Source organism: Falco biarmicus, chromosome 8 (genome assembly GCF_023638135.1).
Source record: "Falco biarmicus isolate bFalBia1 chromosome 8, bFalBia1.pri, whole genome shotgun sequence".
NCBI lineage: Eukaryota > Metazoa > Chordata > Aves > Falconiformes > Falconidae > Falco > Falco biarmicus.
In genome coordinates this window covers 16,394,568-16,417,272 of record NC_079295.1, presented here as the reverse complement: position 1 = coordinate 16,417,272, position 22,705 = coordinate 16,394,568, and the positions used below count along the sequence as shown (strand labels likewise).

The following is a 22,705-nucleotide window of genomic DNA, read 5'->3' as shown; positions in this document are numbered from 1 at the left end:
GAAAGCATTTACTTTAGCAGTTGGCAACATATAAGCATGCAGAACAAGAAGAATAAAGCCTACTAGTTGCTCAAAATCTGTGTTACAATTCTTCCTGATGGGGAAGAAAGAGGAAGATTCTCTCAGACAACTGTTAAATTTAAGCTGTGTATGGAGTCGCAGCATAGTCCAGGGACTTAAAAGTTAATTGTCTACAGCAGTTAAATGTGAATTTTAGTGACCTGCTGTTCTCCCATTAGACTGGAGTCCTCAGGAATAAGTGAATGCTAGTATATTGTTGCAATTACACTTCTGGTATGCATGTACATTTTTATTTGCCTGATATCAGGACAAATAAACAATTTGGGAACAATTATGGCACTATGCAACTTCCAGTGATTTAAGTGAGACTTCATTTATTTTAAAATTAACTTCTAAACTATCCGCTTGTTTAATCATAACAAATGCGGAAGTTCTTTCTTGACTGTAACAGCTGAACACTTGGCTCAGTATTCTTTACTTCTTCATTCTTTAACATCAAGGCAAACTGGCAGCCTGCTTGGGATTTCTTGGGACTTTTTTAAAGATACCCAGATAATCCTCTGGGAAATCATACTAGATCATACCAACATTTCTCTAAAACTCAGGTCATAGCTCCTGTCAGTGCTTGGTTTTCTAACAGCAGGCATGAAAATGTAAAATCAAATACCTGGACTGTTATTTTATTTACATACTCCGATGAATAAAAAGGCCAAGTCCATAGTCTAGATTATTATGTACCCTGAAAACCCATTTATAAACCTCTTCTTTACTTATCTTAGACTGCAATTTCAGACATTTTGTGATGGGATGGAAACCTTCTTTTTCCTGAACATGGCCAAATTGCATTTTTAGCTCTTTCAGTGCTCTCACAGCTCTAGCTCCACTGAAATTATAATGTTAGTCTGGATTTCCATCACTGTGACATCAAGCAGAGCCTGTCTGCCAGCATACAGACAGACTCAGCAGACTGAAATCTGAATGGAAAATGGGGTAAGAATAGGAGTGAATGGTGCCTGAATCAAGGCTACTGCAGAATACCCTTGTGTAATGCTCGGGGTATAGAAGGAGAGATACTTAGAGGGGTGGGAGAATAATGAAAAATTAAGAGTGTGGGCATATCAGGGGTCATTTTCAGTTTTTTTTCCCCTAAATATACTTTCATGTGATTTGTCCTAAGTGCAAGACAGCTGAAAGCTATGATATCTTCTTCCCCTTCCCCTACGCACATGAGAACCTAGGCAACAGAAATAGATCATACATTGGAAGTGACAGTCAAGTATCTAAGTGATTGGAAATGAACTGTTTAAATCAGAGGAAGAGCTACAATTTGGAGAAGGAAAGGAGCCATACCCTTGGGAACACAATGATGATTTGTGCCCTTTTAAAACCCCAGAAAACCAAGAAGTGCAGATAAGCCAAAAGCTTTTTTTTGCCTTTTTTTTTTTTTTTTTTGGGGGGTGGGTGGGGGGGGATGGGGTGAACCCTTACTTCAGGGATCAAAGAAGAAACCATTAGGCAAAGCTAAAATCATGACTGAAGTACCAGAGGCTCTGGAAAGGGCAATACTGGTACCACTGTTCATCAGCACAGAGAGAAATGATACATCACAGCTTGGTCTCTAGGGCCATGGTGGGTAATTTCTCAGTGGCTTCTCTTCCCTTTCCTCTATCCCACCGGTCCTGTCCCTGTTAAAATCAGTGCCTTGGTCTGCCAACCATGGGAGAGGCACATGGAGGAGCAATAAGGGATAGAAGGGAATAAATGTGTCCATGGCCACACTGAAGAGTGCGCACAACATTCCCTCTTGGTTTTTGTTAGCGGTGCTCCTAGAGCAGAATCTTTTCCTTTTTCCACAGTCAGGTTTCCATCTGAATGGTGTCCCTTTGCCAACACATGCCAGTGAAATGAATGGCAGTAGCTTTGTCTCTGCAATATATTCTGTTAACTCTGTGATGAGGGCAGAACGCACTCAGACTGTATCCCAAATACAGAAAGGATCTGATGACCAGGATGCAGAAGCATGCAGCAGGCTTAAGAAACGTTAGGCAGGTTCAGTTACCTGAGCCAAAAGATGTGACAACAATGGTTTTCATTTCTGAGACAGGGCAGTTCAGCAAAAAGATACTGAACTTTGTAACTTTGTTGGGGGATTCTTACTTCAACTTAAGCTGAGACTATTTCATTGAGAACAGCAGGTACACTCATATGACTCAAAAAAGGTTTCAGGATATTTATCTAGAAACCACAAAAGTGGGCTAAGAAAGAGAATCTGACTTTTTATTCCTATTTTTTGAGTACAAAGAAATTCCAAAACTTTCAGTATTACAGTCAATTTACACCAATTACAAAACAAAAGAATAATGTTAAAACTCACAGACTGCAAATGGATATATTAGCTAAAACTCTTCTTAGATTGTATACGTAATTTCTGATAAAACATGACCTAAAGACCTCAGCTACTAAGGGAAAAGAACAGTTAATGGCTCTTCCCATCCCTTTCTACAAAAGCCCAATTTTCTTGAAAGTCTTCTTGCTAAACACCTCTCCTTTTCTCTCAAATTAATCACAGATAATGACAGGCATTGATACAGTTAATTATTTCTACTTTGGTGGACAAAAGTAAATAGTTAAAAACCAGAGTTCCTCACAGTTATAAATACCATTAACTGGCTCTTACAATCCTGCTGTTTCAAGGGGAGAAGTGAGCTTGCAGGGCTAAGAAGAGTGAGCATTTACTAGGTGAATTGAAGAGAACTTTAAATAAGAAGACCTGTAGTGAAAGCACTGATTGAGAAGTACGCTTGCTGCATACTGCCTCTGTCTAGACATCAATTGCATTACAGTTGCACTCATTCATAATTTGGGATATTTTTTTTTAATTTTTATTTTCAAAAAAGGGGAGGTATACCGAATTACTATCTCTTGCACCATTTGGTCTGCATTTAGGTGGCAAGCAGACGCAGAAAAATGAAAATGAACAAACTTAGATCATCTACTGCCAAAACACGTCAGCATTCCCAGGGGCTGGGAAGGCAGGCAGAAGCAAGCCAGCATGCCAAGAGAGGAAGGTTTCTGCTCCTATAGGTGAGGAGAGATGGAGCTTCCTGACCACACAACTTTCTGAGGGGCCAGGTTTAGCCACCAGGAACTTGGAAACTGCTATTTGCTTCTATCGTGATGATGGGAACAGCGTATGTCTGTAGGTACTCTTGGCAAAGAAACAGAGCTGCACATCCAGGGAAGTCCATTTCTGCTTGACAGGAGCAACCCTGCGGAGCCCCAGACACAAGCACACTTCTTGCAATACGGGGATGAGAGTCCCTGTTTTGAAAGGTGGGCTTCCACTCCTTTCAAGCATTGCCGAGCTTTGCAGAGGCAACTTCCTAAGGCTGAAGTCATCAAACAATTTAACTTCCTGTTCGAGCATTGCCATTACAGCGGTTTCACTTGGCTGTGTATCATGTGCTGCGGAGGGAGGAGGAGAGAAATTATGTGAGCAACCAAAGGTGCAGCCTGGCCCCACAGGGAAGAAAGGCTGGTGGCGCGGGGCCCTGGGAGACGTGGCAGTGCCTGGAGGGGGTGGGGACAGGGCGTTGGGCCCACCATTAGCACCATGCTGCTGGGGATCCTCGTGGTGCTCTGCTTCATCCCCACTGCTGATGTAACAGGTAACAAAACCCCCTCACATTTCAATCTTTTCCACTATTTTTTCTTACTTTGATCATCAAGGGAGAGAAGGTCTAATATAGCTCTGAATTATTTTTGCACAAATTACTCTTCTGTTTGGATGAAAGAGGAGAGACAGAGCATGCTGCTAAGGCTACGCATGGATCAACTCGATATAACTAAAAGGCTGATTTTTCTCCTGCCACGATTATCTCTTCCAAAATAAGACCCAAGAACTTTCTTTTAATTTGACTTGGTTTTAGATTCATTGAAAAATTGCATGCATAGACAGAGGGGTTTATTTCTCCTTCCATCCAGGCTTTATAAATTTTGTTCTCAAGTGCCTTCTCCTGGGGGGCAGAGGGGCTGAGCAGACCTGGTGCCAGCCAGTCCCTCCCTGGGGGCAGCCTCTCCACCACCCCCAAGTCTCCTGGGTGAAGCTCCAGGTCCCACCAGGCCTGGCTCAGCATGATGGGCTCCAGAGCTGAGCCCACCCACATCCTCTAGCAAATAGAAGGACCAAAAGCAGAGTTGCTTACTGAGCTCAGCGATGGGAGGATGGGAATTGCCGAGTTTCTGATTTTTGCATTGTTTAGTAGTTTGTTGATATTTACTAGATATCTAGCTTCTTTCTGAAAAGATCGTCAACAACAAAAAATGTTTATTTGTGATTTTGAGATCCTGAGTCTTAGTGAATTTTTCTAAACCTTCAGTTGTTGTGGCTGAGGTTTTTGCCTTGGTGTTGTCTTGCTGATGCAGTGTTCGTATGTTCAGAGTTAACACGTCTTTCCAAGGGTACATCAAAATGCAAAGCTAAGCAAGGGATGATGGCTAGTCTTGATAATCTTGATAATCTCGAGACAGATAATTTTTCAAACTGCTGGCCTGTGAACTGTTGTTATTGGGTCTTCCCCAAATAGCAGTGTTTTGTATTTTATAGGGAAGTTACAGAGAGGAACAAAAATCTGTTTTCCAGTACAAAACTTTTCACATATAGAATATATTTAGAGAGTTGTTTTTTCCAATATGGGAGATACAACTGAATCTACTTTTTCCTTATTTCTGCCTTATTTTTCGATAATTCTTTTCCTTAGTGAAGGCATTGTAATTTGCCTGACACCACAATCTACATTTCTTTAAGAGATCACAGGGTTTTTCTCTTCCTTGTCCTTTTCCCATGTTTATAATTCTGTGTTTGCAATATCATAATTATTTCCACAGTGGGCCCTTGGGTTGTCAGAGAAGACACTGATTCCAGGAGGGGATAAGTATCAGCAGTGGGTTAACAGTTTTAAAAACATTTCCATGAGGTGTGAACAGCTTTTAAGTGACTCTTCTGAACTGCGGCAAAATAAAGTACAGTGTATGGTTATCAGACATAGGGGTTAATGCCACGACTCTATAGACATTTATACACTTTGCATGAAGAAGTTGAATCTCCAATAGCTTCATGGAGACTGTTCAACTGCTTAAAGAGAAGCACATGAGGTCACTTGCTTCCTGGGGCCCTCGTCTTTTTCTCACATTTTTTCTCCACCTCTTCTCTTCATTTTAATTGAGAGGATTGATCCTTAGTAAACAGAAAACGTTAAGGCAGGTCAAAACCCTGCAAGATTTCCTCAAGCCACAGAGTGTATTATAGGCCTCAGGTATTTGTGTTTTGGGGGAGACAATAGAATTTGTCCCGTTCTGCTGTTGCTAGACTGTACCAGTAAGTGCTGCAGGTTGAGTTTGAATCATGGAAAGGGACTTAAAAGGTCAATTTGTTCATTTCCTTTTTGCAGAAACACTAACGTTTACAAAGGTTGTCCTTGCACCCCTTTTTTTTTGGCTAAATCATTACCATGCTATGGTCTGCCAGAGCGGCAGCTAGATTAGGTTGCCTGTCCCATGTATTTTGTCAAGTAAGTGTATAAGTGGGTTCCCACTGCAGTGTACCACAAACAACCTCAACTTTTTACTACCCATATAACCTTCTGGCTTATAGTGTTAAAATCAGCCTCTAACCCACTAAGGTTATCAGAATACAGAAGATGTATGAAGCAAGGTTAACCAAGATTAGGATGAAATCTACAAATTCTTGTTATAAAAAAAAAAAAAAATCACCAACTGACAAGAAAAAACCCCATGCTCACACTGGGTTTGATTAAAGCAAAAGTGTCACCTGGGCTTTAGGCAGTACTATGCTTCCTGCAGTACCGGCATCAAAGTAGGAAAGATCAGCAGAAAGCAAGTCTTTAACAGCTAGAAGGGGCAGAGCCCTCCAGCTGCATGTCACACACCCCTGGGTGATCTAAAAACGAAGTAAAAGAGAAAGACCCTTGTATCTGGGAAAGAAGAGCAAAGGTAATTGAACAACAGATCAACAGCAGCAAAAATGGAATAGCTTTGTTTATAACATAGCTGTGTGTCTTTCTGTGTTTGGATTAAATAAACTCTTTCAGGTTTTCCCCTGTCCCCCAAGGGACTTAAGTGAGCCTTTTCTTTACTGTGCTTATAGAAATACCAACTTATCCCAGATTCCTTGCTCTGGCAAATAGCTTCTTGAAGTCAACTGGCATGGAAAAGAGAAAAAGAAGAGTACAAAATATTTTTAGCAGAATATTTTTTTCCAAAGTTGATGATGATTCATGGAAAGCTCTGGAAAAAAATACCTCAAAATAGTTATTTTCCATACTTTGTCAACTCTATTTCACTTTCTTGGCAAATAAGAAAGAAAGGAAAAAAAACCTCAATGAAGTTTTGCTTGCATCGTGGTCCATGATTAGAGTCAGTATTTTATGGATATTATATATGGATAGCATTTTTTAATTCATTATGCAAAAAAACTTACATGTGATTATAACAAATGTCTAGCATTACAAATAAGGTATAAAAATGCTTGAGAAACTCAGAGATCTTACACACCAGTGCACAGAAATCCTAAGAACCTGAGAAAGCTTGCAGTCTGTGTACATTAACTGAAATGATTTTACATTTTTAGACTTCACAGCTTTTTGAAACTGTAGACAATTATTTTTCATATCTGCCATTTTCTTGGCTGGCTAAAGCCAAGATATAGATATTTATTACTATGCAGCATGACTGAACACAGCTCTGGGAATGGCAATCATAACCCTATTTAGGGGAAAGCATACACTAATGGAAACACATACTAAATGTTTCAGAGTTTCACCATTTTAACAAACACAAAGCGACACGAGAAGAACTGTGTCTGTGAAGGCAAAAGCAGCCTCAGCCCATGTCTGCTCAGAATGGTCCAGATCCTACTAAGAATCTAATTAAATCCTATTCAGATCACAAATGAAGTAAAGGATGTTTGGCCTTACTCGGTTTTCCCCATGCAACGAATATACATTTTGGCATGACTGACTTTCTTCAACTAAAAAAACCCCCTAAACTGGGAGGAGGAAGAGGATGACAACAGCCTGTCTAACATACCTTGTGGATTAAGCCTGCCTTGCCTCTACTGGCCTTGCAGCCCAACAAATTCACATGGTGCTAATTGGTTCCTATAGATGAAAAATAAAAAGATCTACCTCAATTTAGATTTGAACAAGTAGAGCCACTTTGTGAAAACTGGTTTTGGGTGCTTAGCTTAAAACGAAGTGGCCTTCGTTTAATGATCCAGGATAACTTTTTCCCACTCTTCAGCTACCCTACATCCCAACATGAACAGCATGGGCTAGGTTATCAACACTCAGCCTACATACCAAGAGAGCAGACCGCACCATAAATCCAAGAGGTAGAACAATTCTACCACGGACTTGCACATTGTCACTTACGTCAAAGATCAATTTTCTGGCCAGCAAAAATACAATCAAATACCTTGTCTAAAGGGGTGGAATCCAAACCTCACCCCTTACTAGAATGCCTTATAAGCCTATGCGAGAGCTTTTGTCGGAAAATGCTGATTCGATGAAACTGAAATGTTTTGCTGAAATGTCTTCATTTCGATGAAAATTCACCACAGGCAGAACCTCAAGTAGAAACCTGCCTTGTCTGTTATTAATCTGGCACTCAGTTCCACGACTCAATGATCCGTGTCTCTTTCTGCTCAAAAGCCTGGATATGTCCATCCTTCATCAAAACAAAGTTTCACAGTGTTTGGGTTCCCTGCAAACATGGGATTTCAGAGCTGTGATGAGCTCTGCTCCTCTCCTCATACTATGTTGAACAAAGAGACACAAGGAGTATGGACTGCAATCTTTCTCTGCTAAAGATGAGGCAGTAGAGCATTCCCTGCTCGTGTCTTCCTGCTGTTATGAGAGGAAAGAACCGGTAAACAAGACTTTCAGTGAGAAAATTAACAACTTCAGCAGTTTCATGGGTTGGGCTGGTAACTGGGGACCTGCTAGCCATGGCTTGCTTTTACTGCCCACACCCTACCACTAGTCTTGACCATCTCATGCATCTCTTTGTGTTTACTCCCTGGATTACCTTCATGCCAGAGAAGTATCCTACTCAATAGTCTGGGGAACTCCATCTTCTTATGCAGGTGTGAACACACTAAATTTAGCCATTTGGTCCTAAATATTGTTAAACATGGTGAAATACTTGTTTTCTGGGCATTCTGGATCTGGCTGCCTTCCCACTCCGTTTCCCTTACTAGCCTTTTTTAAGTCTCATTACATGGACTAAGTAGAAAGAATACAGGTTCTGCAGCAGATTTTGAGGACAAGAGGTACAATTCTCATTCTCACAACCACAGCATTTCTCAGGGATTTAAAAAAGGCTACTAAGACGTCATATGAGTTGAGTTTGCATGAAGACTTACAGAGTCATATACACACAGAAAAGGGCTGTCCTTAGTTCTAGCAAGTTCCTAGCTTAAAAGCCAAAACTTTCCTCCTCTTACTGGTCATCATTTGAAAAATAGGGCCTTATTTGTACAGGATGATTTTTCTTGGAAGACTTTCTTGGAAGTCTTTCTGCATAGTCCTTGCAGTGTTTCATTGTTTGGCAGATGGTAGCACAGAGGTCTACATGTCAGAAAACATTTCCTGTTTATGTATCAGTCTGGTCAATTCAAATTGAGTTATACATTCATGTGACATGTTTTTTGCAGGCCACTTGAGTGCTAAGTGCCAATGCAGTGTCAAATTAGTCAGCTCCTGAGCCCGCTGAGAGATTAGGAATCTACTACAGCTGCTAGCTAGAGAAATTACTTATTTTACATTAACATGATAACAGTTTAGTTTAGTGGGTTTAGTGCTCATCATCCAAGGTCCAGACCCTTGAATTTGTTCGACAAATCCACTTGCAAACTATTCAAGTCTGCCCTTGGATTAAAAAGCAAGTGTATATATGATACTCTCTTATCTGACTGCTAAACTAAGCATTTAATTCACGGTGTTTTCACTCCATAATGTCCCCTGGGAAACTGCTTGCTAAGGAAAGGATAGACTAAGGTGGTCTTACGTATCCACGCATGCACAAACACACAGAGTAGCTTTCTGAGCCCTGACCTTAAATCCCAATCACATGGGCCACTTTCTGTACTAGTGTTCTGACTGAAGAAAAACACTCCTGACCTCACAGTCTCCCCTAGTGACTATGTAATTATTTACATAGAGGGGGATTGCTGCAACAAGAGCTCCTGTGAGAAACTGCTTCTGCAGCTTGGTGGTTACATACTCCCCAGTAGGGAGTGTCAGCAGTAGAGAGGAGATATGGAGAAGAGTTGCAAGGGAGGATGTGTGGTTCTGAAGTCTCATACTGTATTTTATAAGCAAGTGTTTTTCTCACTTTCTCCCCTCCTCTGCCTTCCAGAAAACAAGATTTTAGTGGCTCAGCATCCTTTCCTCACCGTAGCTAACAAAACTGCAACTCTAGTCTGCAACTACACATACAATGGAACAGGGAAGGAATTTCGAGCTTCACTGCACAAAGGAACAAACAGTGCAGTTGAAGTTTGCTTTATTTCATGGAACACAACCAAAATTAGCAGTAATTCAAATAAAGAATTCAACTGCGAGGGGATTCATGATAAAGACAAAGTAATCTTCAATCTCTGGAATATGAATGCCAACCAGACTGACATCTACTTCTGCAAAATAGAGGCCATGTATCCACCCCCATATGTCTACAATGAGAAGAGCAATGGAACCGTCATTCACGTGAAAGGTAAGCTGGGAAATCTCTGTATGCCAGTATCCTCCCTATACACACTCCCTACATGATGCCTTGAGGCAGTTTGTTTCCTTAAAAAAAAAAAAAATTTGGGTGGCTTGGTAAAACTACATTCCTGCTCCTGATGTCCCGAAGAACACATTTTAAAATTATGATTAATACAAATGGTGCATTGGAACAAGGAGTATATAAGCAGAGATTGAGGTTTTTGCTTTCATATACTTAAAAGTTCTCTTTGTTCTTTTCCTTAAAGAAACACCCATCCAAACACAAGAGCCTCAGTCTGAAATGTCATTGTGGATTATGGTGGCAGTGGCTGGAGTTCTTACTTTCTACAGTATGCTAATAACCACAGTTTTTATTAACCACTGGGTAAGAAACCACTGTTTTCCTTTGCTCTATATACTCTTTGCCCCTGGTTCATTTCTTAGGCTACACTTGCCATGTTTACCACAAACTCACTGATACCCCTCGCCACAGGATCACAGTGCTTCTCCACCCTAGCTATATGTGCACACCCATGCTATGCCCCAAAAGAGCTGAAACACCAGATGCTCTCCAGGTGGACAGTCAGGCCTCTGCAGTAGAGTCCTTAAGCAATTAGTAATGCCGTAGTGTTGGCAGTGCCCTGCACACCAGCAATACTGGGACGCTGCCTCTAGTTCTGCCAATTGTCCCTGTCATGGAAATCTAGCACTACAAACATTCCTGGCAAAACCCTTTAACACTAAACTGACAGAAGGAGCTTTCCTACAGTAAAACAATCTTTAGGGAGCCCTCAGTTGGCCCAAGACCATCTGCACCATAGCCAGCAATTCCCCCGAGTACCCACTAGTTCTGGCAGCTTGACTGCAAGGGAAGAGGAGCACCAGATCTCAGTAGTCCCTCATCTGCCTCTGTACATTCACCCTAAGAAAGCCGAGACAGTCTTACAGCTTACTATTTTGCTTTCTAATCTCTCTGGAGAGTTGGCTGGCCCAGGCCATGTTCAGTTCTGCCTGCTGGAGTGAAGAGAGAGTGAGGCGTGATGCAGAGGTAGCAGAGGAATGTGTTCCTAGACAAGTCTTAGGATTGTGATCTCCTAGAGCTGATTTACACTACTTACTCCATCTGGGAAGGACTCGAACAATAACGGTAGAGAACTCTGCTCCTTATACTCTGCCTTTTCCTTGTATCTTTGTTGTTAAATGGCGATTTTCATCACATTACAAGGTAGCCTGCAAAAAGGCCCCAAAGTCCCTGACTAATGTTAAATGTTGCAGGTATACAGAAAGCCACGGTCACTGCTAGCTGAAGCTTGAGATCTGTTAAATGTTTCCTAAAAATACACTTGCTCAATAGAAGTCTCTTTCTAATGGAAAACAATCGAACAGGGCATTGCCATAGGAAAAGGCAGGTTAAGTGGTCCTTCTTTGTGCCTTGTTGGAGAGGCTGATGCCTAGGAGAGCTGAGAGGATTACAGCAGAACAGCTGCCGGTATTTCAGTGCTGAGCTACTGTGGCTGCGTCTGGTGAGATACTGTAGCTTCAAATCGGTCATTTACAATCTGAACCATTTTCTCTCTGCTATATTTGTTTGGTACCCAATGGCTACGCACTTTGCTAACATGTCTGCCCCCAGCAAGAGTGACAAGGCTGCACTGCGATGTGTGCCATTTACAGCATCTGTTATTACCTGCTGTTATCACTGCTGGTGGTATTCTCCTGACAATATGCACTCTGAGTGTGGGTGTATTTAGAGTGTTGCTGAATGTAAATACAGCTACCTAGAAGACACTGTGAACTGTAAAATAAGGTCCTAAAATCTGATACTTGACAGCCATGGCAAGCCTATTTCACTTGAGTTCCTGAAAGCAGCTGAAAATTTTTCTGTCCTCATACAGTTCTGCCTTCCCTGGAGGAAAACCACTTTCCTTTCTGAAAGTGCCAGTCTTTGATCCTGTAATAGTCCAGCACGCACTCATGCTAGCAAAATGTCTTTCTCCCATGCAAAATTACCTCTTAGGTGAATTGAAAATCCTATATTACAGAGACGAACATATACAGGTAAAGCTTTTGTTTCCAATGATTTACGTGCATCAACTGCGTTGAATGACTTAAACAGTATGTAACTTATATATGCAAGGTGTTGAATGTATATAAAACATTAACATAAAAAAGCTTAAAAGTTTCATAGTAACTGCCCCATTCTGCGTGTACAGCACAATTCAGCCATCAGATTTGCTAATGCAAACCTCCAATTCCACAGCATCACAAGTATATTGCATCACATGCAAATATTTATGTACATAGGAATGAAATTTCAGTGAAAAGGAGATTGAAAAGAAGTAACATCAGCATCAAGGAAAAAAGCATGGAAGCACTTTATCTAGACCCTGATCAATAAAGTCTAAAGCTATGCAAACCACCAACCTTGTGTGCAGCCTGTAGGAGAGGTTCAAATGCTGTAGCCACAAACTTCCTCTGTGATTACAGGCAAATTATTTCACCTGTCTTCTGTTGCTCTGATTTCTGAAAGCGATGATGCTTCCCCTGTCTCACAGGGGCATTATAAGGCAGGAATTCAACAGTGAAAATGATTTTTTTGAGGCCCAGACAGTGAGACAAATAAAAGATTAATATAATCTCTGATTCTTTTGCCCCTTGAAGGAAGGCTCAGAACAACATATACATTGTGTGTTACTGCTGTAAACGGTAGGCAAATCATGATATACACAGCCTGGGATCATTTTTCCTGCTCTTTTTGCATTTGAGTTAAGCTAATTTATTTTTTCCTCCTAATAAATGAGGACAGTCTTCACTGCTCAGACTGTATTGCTTCTGCTGAGTCATTCCACAGCTGAGAATTGATGGTGAGAGGCATCAGTTTGTATCCTTGGTTTGAAGCATTCCTTTACCTGGAGAACTAACACTGTAAATCTCTCAGCAGATAAGCTGGAGACTTACATTCAGGTTGGGCAAATTCCATAGATTATTTTATGAGAACATGTTTCCTAATTCTTCTGTAAAGGTATTTAAACCTGAGGCTGCCTTATAAATATGCCTGCTTCCCTGAATGAGGACCTAGGGCCAGAACTGTCAGCAGTTAATATGAGCATTGGGTGAGACAATTTGTTAATTCAAAGAAGGAAAAATTAATCAAATCCATTATTAACTTGTCTCAGGTCTTATTAACAGGCAAACCCCCTCTACTCAAAGAATCCCTGTTCCCTTTCTTCTTCTCCCTTTTTGAATGTTCACCCCAGGCAGGACAGACTAATTGCAGAAATGTTTCCGAACTTCTCTTCACCTTTTTTTCCCACAGCAAAAATCCAAAAAGAATATGTACCATCAGAGTGACTACATGAACATGACTCCCCGGCATCCACCATACCAGAAGAACAAGGGTTACCCACCCTATGCACCAACACGAGACTACACTGCATATCGGTCCTGGCAGCCGTGACACCCACCAGCTGACCCACCAGTAGCCTTATGTGCTTCTAGGCAGTCACTTGCTCTTGGATGTGGAAGGACAGCCTCTCATTTTCTCATCATGTTTGTTGTTATTGACCATGGATACCTACACCGTAGCAAGTATTGGCTAAACTTCGATGTAAGATACTAAAAGAAAAAAACAAACACACAAACAAACATAAAAAAGCAGGGGAAAAGTAAAAAAGGTTTGTTCTCCATGACAGCTGAAAATGAGATACAAATTGTGTTGAGGGTTGTCAGTGGGTAAGACAGAAAGAAGGCATCAGACCTCAGAGCTGGTCTCCTCCTAACACTTGTGGTTTTGCTCAGCTGTTGGGAAGAGCAGAACTTCTGACCTTTCCCAATAACTGCTGCCTTAGATTTAACCCTTAATTTCCTTCCCTGTATATCTAAATCTCAGCAACTCTTGTTGCTGTTAAATAAGGCAAAATGTAAAAAAAAAATAAATAAATCTTTTCTTCCCTACAAGACCAGGGCACCATTTGGAATTCAAAACACATGCTTGAAAGAAAGAGGGGAAAGTCAGCCAGAAGGCACCCAAGCTATTAGGCTATGGCACAAGTGGGCCACCAGGACAAATCGAGCTGATAGAAAATGGCTAAACCTTCAACATGTGAGGCCTTAGGCTGGACACTTTGTAAATGTTCATAAGGCCATTTGAAGTCATGACCAAGCAACTCCACAGAGTGAGAAGGTAATCAGTCTGAAGACAAAATCAAGACAAACAGGAAAGGAAGAAAGATCTGTTATCTTCATGAAGAACCCCATTTCTGTTTTGTTTGCCTCCTACAGCGACAGAACGCAAAGTTGTATGGGAAGCATTAGAAGACACAGAGGTCAGGTTTTGAGGAGAGCTTTACTTCTATTTTTGTTTCTATCCAAAAGACATTCTGCTGAGTCCTCCTGAAAATTCATACACATCTTCTGGCACCTAGGTTGTACCAGAGCTCTTTCAAGAATCTGGGTCCGGTTATGAGCAACTAAAGATCACCTGAATTTTTTTCCTATAAGCCCCTATTTTTGGGGTGTGAGGAGGTCCTTCATTCCCACCGTTGTAAATTGGACTTGCAAGTGCTCAGCCACCTGCAGGGCTTACTCTGGGCACTTTGAGGAACTTTGTGTTGACTGGATGTTACCTTTCTATCTAACGATGTTCTTCAGGAATGCTCCATGCTGGAGTAGGACAAAGGCTTTAGCAAAACCTGCTTCTTTCTTTCAGTTAAGCATGTTTACATTAGCAAGACATCCTAAACTGTAACTGGTGATGTCTTGGCATAAAATCCCTTTTCATACTGAGGAGATGAGGTTTATTTTATAGGGACTACTGAATAAACAATTAAATGAGAAATAAATCCATATTCCCACCTTGAAATAAAATTAGGATTGTATAACATTTACTTTCCTCCAAACTGGAATAAGAAAATCCTTTCTCTCTTTGAGGGCAGGTGACAAAAGTAGAGATATGGAAGCGTGACAACAATCTGTTTTGACTTCTTAACCCAAGAAAAAAACTGTGGCACTTCCAAATTGGAAGTTTTTATTTGAGTTTGCTGACTGGGCAGGAAACCATTAATTCTGAGTCATGTTCCTGGAGGGTGCTGTGCCACCTCTGAGCAGTGGTGAGATGCCTGCTGTCCCCGCAGCCAGGCACAGCTCCACCAGGGCAGGGTGCAGAGCCACAGTGGCAATGGCAAGTGAGGCCTGAGCACCCACTGCCATGAGGCAGTACTGTACATTTGGGACGGGACCCAGCAGCCCCTGGGAGCTTTGCTCTGGGTCAGTTCAGCAAACCCAAAAGCTTATGGTTGGGTTGAAGAACTTCAAAACAAAGCCTTTTTATTTATTTCTTCTGCTTTCCCCTCCCCACATGCACAAATTCCCCAAGGCTGACATTATTCCGCATAACTTTTTTACTCTCTTTTCCTGAAAAGCCCCTTACTGCGCAGCATGGGGGGGCGGGGGGGGGGGAGGGGCCAGGCAGTCCCCATGGCAGTCCCCTATGGTCCCAGCTTGGCCCTCCTTGCTCACCCTGCCTGGGGGGGGGGGTGTGTTAGTGTCTTGCCCCCTCTTTCCTCACTTGGAGGGGGGAGGTGGGTGGTCCTGTGCCAGGGACATCCAGCCTCTCCTGGTAGACAGCAGTGGCCTGGGCGCAGTCCCGCGTCAGGCACTGTCTTGCCATGCTCCACGCCATCTACCAGTGCTGTCACTGCGTAACACAACATTAACAAGTGCTCTGATTACAATGCGCTGTGAAAAATCGCATCTTCTAGTGCAAATATGTATCAAAAGCATAAACCAGGGTAAATGTTCTTTGTTTAACTGCATCTGTATATATTTAGATATAGATACATCTACTTCGTTGTATCTATATCCCTTAGAGTTTATTATACTTTTTGCAATCTTCTTTTAAAATTATTAAATAGATACATTAAATTAAATCCTGAATAAATGCATTGGGCCTGAGGCTAGTCAGAGGAAAGTATTACTTTCTAAAGCAAATGTTAGTATAATTTACTTTCTGTCCCCTAACACTTTTGTAATTTCCATATATAAAACATACTGATAGCTCCCAGGACATGATACTGGAAAGTAAGTCCTAGAACATGTGGAACAAGTATTAATTCAACTGACCAAAAAGCGAGAGAGATACAGGGAAACATCCTAAACATATAATGAAAAAAATGAGGAGAACCAGGACAAGAAAGGCCTCAGCACTGTGTTAAAGTAGATATCGTCTTTGTATTAAAGCACTGTAGGGATATGAATTACAGACTATTAGAGTTGAGATACCAGTAAACACCTTTGATCCACCACTGTAAGGGACTAAAAGAAAGTGTTTGCAGAGACGCAAGCCAGTTAAGCCTGAAGTCTGGCTCTGCATATGTGGATTAGCATATATGACAAACAGAGCAACCCTAATTTATTCCATCTGGTTTTAGGCAACACACAACATGCCAGGACAACCCTGGCCCTCCATGGCCCTGCCTTGGGGTCTATAAGCTGTTTACAGGATGATGTAAAGAGAAACCTCCCTCTGTTGCTGCTCTGAACTTGGAAACTGGCCCTTATGGAGGGCAGCAAGAGATCAATGGGGTTTTCTGCCTTGCACACAGGTCTTAATTCAAATGTAAATACGATCCTGCTGAACAGTGATTTCATTTTTCATCCTCCTTCCCCCCACTTTTGGATCTCAGTGTCAAATGAACATCTGATCTGCAGTCGTCATATCTGAACGGCAATCAACATATGTTGCAAGGGGTCAACCAAAGGTTGCACAGCTCCAGCCCCCTGCGCGCTGATTCCTGTTCTGCACGTCTCCAGCACAGCACAAAACAACACCCTGGTTATTCTGGGCTTCCAGGAACCAAGCCCCTAGGAGACAAGTGCCAAGGAGGTAGCCTGTGTTATCTTTGCAGTATTTTGAACCTTTACCATTGGGGTTGTCAGGTTTACTAAAGCCAAAAGTCTTGGACATTCCTTCTAGTTTGAATCCCCCAAATTCAATATCCTCATCCTTTATCAGATTTTTTCAAAATGCCTCTTCTTTCTTCTGGAGCTGTAAACATGAACCCTGGGTGTCTGTCAAACAACATCACATCTTCCTTCTTTGCATATCGCCTCTTTCAGTTTCACTCCTATGCCAGCCTCAGCAGTTCAGGAATCCATTCAATTTGTTAATCTCTAACACCATTGTGCAGCCTTCCACATGCACCCCTGACTAGTTATTTGCTTCACAAAGACTGTCTTGTATGCCACATTCCTCTTCAGTTTGGGGTAAGGAGTTGCCACAGGAGATTGGAGCCATGTGGGGATTGGGTAGATACGTGCTTTCTTGTTTGAAGGATTCTGGGACTTTCATCCCTTTGATTTTTCCCATCATTTTCAGATTTTCAATCCTGCCAAGCAACCACGTGGGAATCCCACACCACGTGCTTCCCACAGTGCCTTTAATTTCTGTACGTTTCATTTCCTGTGCATAGCAGGCTTTTGGCTATTGCCAAGTTCATTATGCCTGTAGACATGCCCTGACAGCAGAAGCAACTTTGGCTGCTGATGGTATGTTTGATACTAATAAATGACATGGTACAAAAAGCTTGAGTTTTAGGAGCACACAAGCAAAGGCTGCAGCGCTGAAGATCAGATCTTTCCGTTCTCAGCAAGGCTTTTGCTGTGCAACTGGAAAATACTTTTATTCAAGATGAATCACAGACTAAGACATAATTTTGTTAGTCACTCACACTAGCCAGAAAACAGGTTAGGGTAATGAGTAAAACATCAGCTTTCTTAAGGTCTAATAGAGAGTGGGGAAGGCTGAAAACAGCACTAGGCAGTAATTTGTAGCCAAAGTCAGTGTCTGTAAGTGGCTGTGAGAGGGAAACATTACTAGCTGCTTATCTTGATGCAAATGGATTGTTCTTCACAATTAGGTGCTTTTGTTAGAGCATCACATTACAGTATGTTACTATTCCAGCCTCAAGGGCATGCAGATAGTCTGATGTAGCCAATTTGGCTGACAAAGTATTAGGAGGCTGCCAATTTCATACAAACTCATTTACAAAGAGACAAAAAGCTGAATGGTCTCAAATTCACGGTGGTTTTCATTTGTTGTTGGTTTTTTTGGGTTTTGTTGGTTTGTTCTTTTTTTTTACTGGATCTCCAGGATCAAGGCGCAGGTTCTTACTTTTTCTCCTTTTTATTGTTAATAAAAATGAAATGTAACTGTATTTTCAGGACCCATACACTTAACAGGAGCACTTCAGTTCTGGGGAGCTGGCTCTGTCTCATTCATCTGACCATTGAAATGACCGGGAATTTTCAAATGCCAGTTTTCCTAGCCATTATATCATTAGGTGGCCACATTATTTCTTTTCCTCACTGGTTTGGTTTGGGTTTTTTTTATTCCTTCAAGGGAACTATTCTGCATCAGGTTGAAATGTTTTCATGGGCTGGAACAACTCCAGTTTTTCAGTCAGGAAAGATTACTCCCTAACCAGCAAAAACAAAGACACAAACAAGCAATTTGTAACACTACAGTTCTGTGGAAATTCACATAGTGGTTTCAATCTGGTAGGAGGATCAAATAGTCTTTTTACAAAATCCTTTTGCTCTAAAATAAAGAAGCTTAAGAAATTACATACTAAAGTACCTTAAAAGAAAAGAGATCACGTTGCAAAATTAAGAAATCAAAGGCAGGAAACGCCAGAAGGCAGCTTTCCTATCCAGCCTCTCTTCTGCCCTCTTGTGTGACCGGAGTGACTCTTTAATTATAATTGCATTTTTTCCCTGTCTGCAGGGACTTTGCCTGCCCCTCTGAGCATACGCTGCTGACAGATGCTGCTCCGCTCCCTTGCAGCAAGAGGCCCCAGGTACCGTCGGAGCAGGCGCTCCGCTGGCACCACTGCAGGTACAGAGTTGGAGTGACATCTCAAGCCCCTTGCATGGAGGACTCTAGCAGGACACAACCATCAATCAGGCTAACTTAGATAATAGCTAAATTAATGCCCGACAGCCTTGTCAGTGCCCCATTAAATTAGATCACTCTGTTGTGAGTCAGAATGAACTAATTTTCCTGCTATGCTTGCTGCCTGTGACAGCCCTTGGGCTACTTTAATCTTCAAACACCAGTGGTCAAGATGAGAGCTGTTTATTTTTTTCTCATGAAGATGACGAAGTAAGCTGCTTTTGTTTCTTCCTGGGCTTCTCAGCCTTCCCCAGCCAAATCAAAACTGGCTAGAGAAAGGATATTTTTTCTCTGTTTGCATAGGTCATTGGCTCCTGATGCACAGGGACAGAGGCTGAAGTCCAGGGTGGAATGTCATCTTTGGGAGCATTATCTTGTGTAGCTTTTTCACTCATTAGCAGAATGCTAGAGTAATGCCAATGTTTTATCTTAACAAGAAAGTGTGAGACTATGAAGATACAGAATTGGACAGCAAGGGCATAGCCTCTTTGCCTGATGCAGACACACAATGTTGACACTGCTTTCAAGACCAGCCCCGTGATGGAGCAATCCACCCCTAAGGAGGCGAGAAGTGAAAGGGGTTAAAGGAGAAACCACTCTGAAACCACTTCAGTGAAACTCTAGAACAGCCCCTCAGGGAATGGAAATGAACAAACCAGCTGCAGGATGCACTGCACAGCGCAGGCTCCTGCCTCTCCCTGGCCATATACTAGAAATAGTATTAAAAACACCCTAGCCCTTGCCTCAAAGAGTACTTTTTACTGCATAGGCATCAATGAGAAACTAGCTGCATTGATGATGAAAGCCAGGTTAGGTCCTGTGTGTGGACTTGGGTGCACTGTTGAGTCCCAGGAAACTCTTGAAATGAAGGCAGAAAATTATATTCCAAGGGCAATGGCCAAGCAACCACAGCAGGCTGGAAAGGCAGGATGGATGAAGGGCTGACTGCAGGAAAAGTCAAGTTAAGCAACTCCAGGGCTTCTCTCCAGCAGTAAGAAAAATGCATTAGTTTGGACTGTAGCTCCAGTGAATTTCCTTCAGTAAAAGCAGCCCTTGGAAGGATGAAGGTTCTGCGGTTATTTCCTGTGATTTAAGTCAAAATAACTATGCATATATACTTAACCAGAAAAGATTATAAAAATACCCTTATTTCTGCCTTTTTCTCCTTTCTGAAGTAAAGAATTGCTTACTTACATGTTCTACATTTAACCTGTACTATAAGGTTTTAAAATCGGAGTATTCCTTTCTTGTTACTATTTTTTTTTTTTAATTTTTATTAAGGAGTTTCTGTTGTAGTTCTGCAATCCGACTTCAGACCACAAAGGCAGAGGCAAAATAACAACCGGGGTATAGGCGGAGGATGTAGTGCTGCAGCTCAGCCCTGCATGGTAGTACCCATGCACTGTGAAAGACAGCAGGCGCAAATTTAAGTTCAAAGAATCCACAGGTTACATGAGCAACTTGGTGAAGAAATGTCAGTTAGAAACAAGCAGCAGAGAACAGCTCTGCCTTCCTATTGCTGTGGCTTTGCTTGGTGACGATGACATACAAAGATTAAGTCTAACTGCATGAGCTCCAGTTGTTTATCTCCTTTATTATCATCGCCAGTAAGTGAAGGAGATGTGTGGGTGTCACCTGCAAAAAAAAGAAGTTGCATTTCTGAGAGAAAAACATCTGCAGATCAGAGAAGGCAAATGATCTTAATTGGTGCATATCCAGTTTCCTTCCTGTCACTAATCTGCAGCACTGCATTCAGCCTCCTGGATTTCCTTAGCTTTATTATGCTGAAAGAGAATGCAAGAGAGAGAGGCAGAGGGGCTTGAGCAATAGGAAGTGCCCAGAATGATTGCAGATCACCAGGGTCATTTGTAAATCACTGATAGCCTGGCTCCCAGGGCAGAGAGTTTGATTTTCCCTCCGCTCTCCTCCCATCTGCTGAGCTATGGAGATTTGCAACAAGAAAAGCTATCTGCTGTGCAATCAATTTACAGAAGAACATTTTGTTTAGGCTGCTATTGAAGGATGTTAGCAGAAGCTGGAAGCCCTGGGTCAACACCCATGACATGAGTATTAGTGTCTGTGCAGAAGATGTAGAAGATGTGGTTCTTTTGTGCTTGCATGTTTCTGTCTGTGACAGAGTGAATGTCTGTGCACAGTTAAACACTGCTTGCTGCATATATTGCACAGAAAGCACTATTTTAAGAGAGATTGAAAGCATAGGCATCTCCTACATTGGATCTACCGAGGGATACTTTGTGTATATACATACAAACCACTGTACAAACACAGATGCGAGCTTTTGTCTTTTCTCCCTGTCATTATGTATTTATGTAAAAGTAAAATAGAAAAAAAGCCAGTGAGCATGTGTCTTGGATTGCACATCAAGCACAGTATGCTCATTGGGCCTAAGATACTTTTAGATTAATGATGTTTGACTTGTCTGTGTGCTGACGTGCCTGGGCCAACTCATTAGTCTCCGAGATATAAGAAGTATCAGAAAAATGAAAAACTATAAATTTAGACTGCCTGTATTTAAAAATAAGACTTTCCTCCAGCTTCAAATTTGCTATAATTTGCTCTAGCCCTGTATTTGAAATATATTAATAAGATTCTCCCTTTTATCACTAAACTCAGTGCAAATACTGATGACCATCCCTTTTTGACCGCAGATCAGAGAGTGGATTCCCTGTGACTCTGCTAGCTGTTCTAATCATCAGGCAAGAGCGCATGCTGCACTCTTCTTGTGCCCCAGCTACAGCCCAAGCAAACCAAGGACTTGACTAATCCTTCTCACCCAAGTGCAAAATACAACATTCACCTTCCCCACTAAACAGACCTCTTTACAAAAATTAAACTCACTTGTTCTTGATAGCTGCCATAATGAATGCTTGGTCAATAATGATTAATTCCTTGTTCTTGCAAACAACAGGTTCTTGTGTCCGTTTACTGAGGGGAGGAAGCCAGCTGATGTTCGTATCATTAGTTGTGTGAGGAAGTTGCACATCTGTGCAATTTGCTGTGGGAGTGTCTTCTTCCCTCATGTAAATACTGGGTTGCAATCTGGGTCAACAAACTAATGTTTCGCACTTTTAACTAGACAACAGCACAAGAAAATTATCAGAACCAAAGATCTGTGAAATTTGAGGCACTGATCAATCCAGTGCTGCCTCTTGTTGAATGGCATGAGTACTAGCAGCTGAGTATCATCCTCAGATCGGTTAGAGGGTTAGAGTGAGTTCACTCTGTAATCTCTCCAAGTTTAGGATCTCAGACCCATGCAGATTGAAAAGGCACAGCAAAATGCTGAAGGATCCAAGGCAGGGGGTAAATACAGGGAACCAACAGGTTTAACTTGCTAAAAGCAAACCGTTTTTGCACTGGGAACAGGAAACCAAGAGGCAGTGCAAAGGATGTCACGGGTGTTGGGAGGGCCGCTTACTGTGCATACCTATGTGACTCATCATCACTGTGAACGCTGGCTTGCACTCATCTGCCCCTCCTCCCCCACCTGGAACCAGTGGGCTCATCCTGCCTGGCCTCTCCATGCTTCATCTCTGCTAGGGTATCATCTGGAAAGCACTTGGGCTGGCACTATGCTGGGCTAGAAGTTGTGACATATACAGACTATACATGTGACACAGGCAGGAGTGATGTGCCAGTCCCTGCTTGAGGAGATTAAAAATGAAAAAAAGAAACCAAGAGGGAAGCAGAGGCATGGTGCTCATGCAGACATGTATGAAACTCAGTATTTATGAGGGCAGAAAGCACAACTGGGCCATTCTTCACACTGCTTTTAAGCTCTACCCACTGCACCACACCACATGTGCACGTGCATCTTGTGGGGGACCCTCTGCTCCACGAGAACAAGAGGAGCTGGTGCCTTGAGCCTGGAAATGTCCAGCCTGGTCACACAAGCTGCAGGGCAAAATGGCTTCTTTTATAGAAGAAT

At 42.0% G+C, this 22,705-nt stretch overlaps 1 protein-coding gene and 1 long non-coding RNA gene across 2 annotated transcripts; one reads left to right on the top strand and one right to left on the bottom strand.

Moving 5' to 3' along the window:
* The first annotated feature begins 3,484 nt into the window (after window positions 1–3,484).
* On the top strand, window positions 3,485–14,651 carry CD28 (CD28 molecule). Its single transcript, XM_056349477.1, has 4 exons — window positions 3,485–3,689; window positions 9,460–9,813; window positions 10,073–10,191; window positions 13,123–14,651. Exons 1-4 carry the CDS (start codon window positions 3,635–3,637, stop codon window positions 13,261–13,263), a joined length of 669 nt encoding a protein of 222 aa, XP_056205452.1. The 5' UTR covers window positions 3,485–3,634; the 3' UTR covers window positions 13,264–14,651.
* A 2,738-nt stretch (window positions 14,652–17,389) lies between these two features.
* Window positions 17,390–22,165, bottom strand: LOC130153965 (uncharacterized). The gene is made up of 2 exons (XR_008823552.1): window positions 21,616–22,165; window positions 17,390–20,391 (listed from the first exon to the last, which is right to left on the bottom strand). It is a non-coding gene; the product is annotated as an uncharacterized LOC130153965 (long non-coding RNA).
* Window positions 22,166–22,705: the final 540 nt, after the last annotated feature.

What these genes read in the sequence shown, in the direction of transcription:
- CD28 (XM_056349477.1), top strand. Translation starts at nt 3,635, where the DNA reads ATGCTGCTGGGGATCCTCGTGGTGCTCTGCTTCATCCCCACTGCTGAT. An exon ending in CCCCACTGCTGATGTAACAG is followed by an intron (nt 3,690 to 9,459) that starts GTAACAAAACCC and finishes TCTGCCTTCCAG; the next exon opens with AAAACAAGATTTTAGTGGCT. An exon ending in CAGTTTTTATTAACCACTGG is followed by an intron (nt 10,192 to 13,122) that starts GTAAGAAACCAC and finishes TTTTTCCCACAG; the next exon opens with CAAAAATCCAAAAAGAATAT.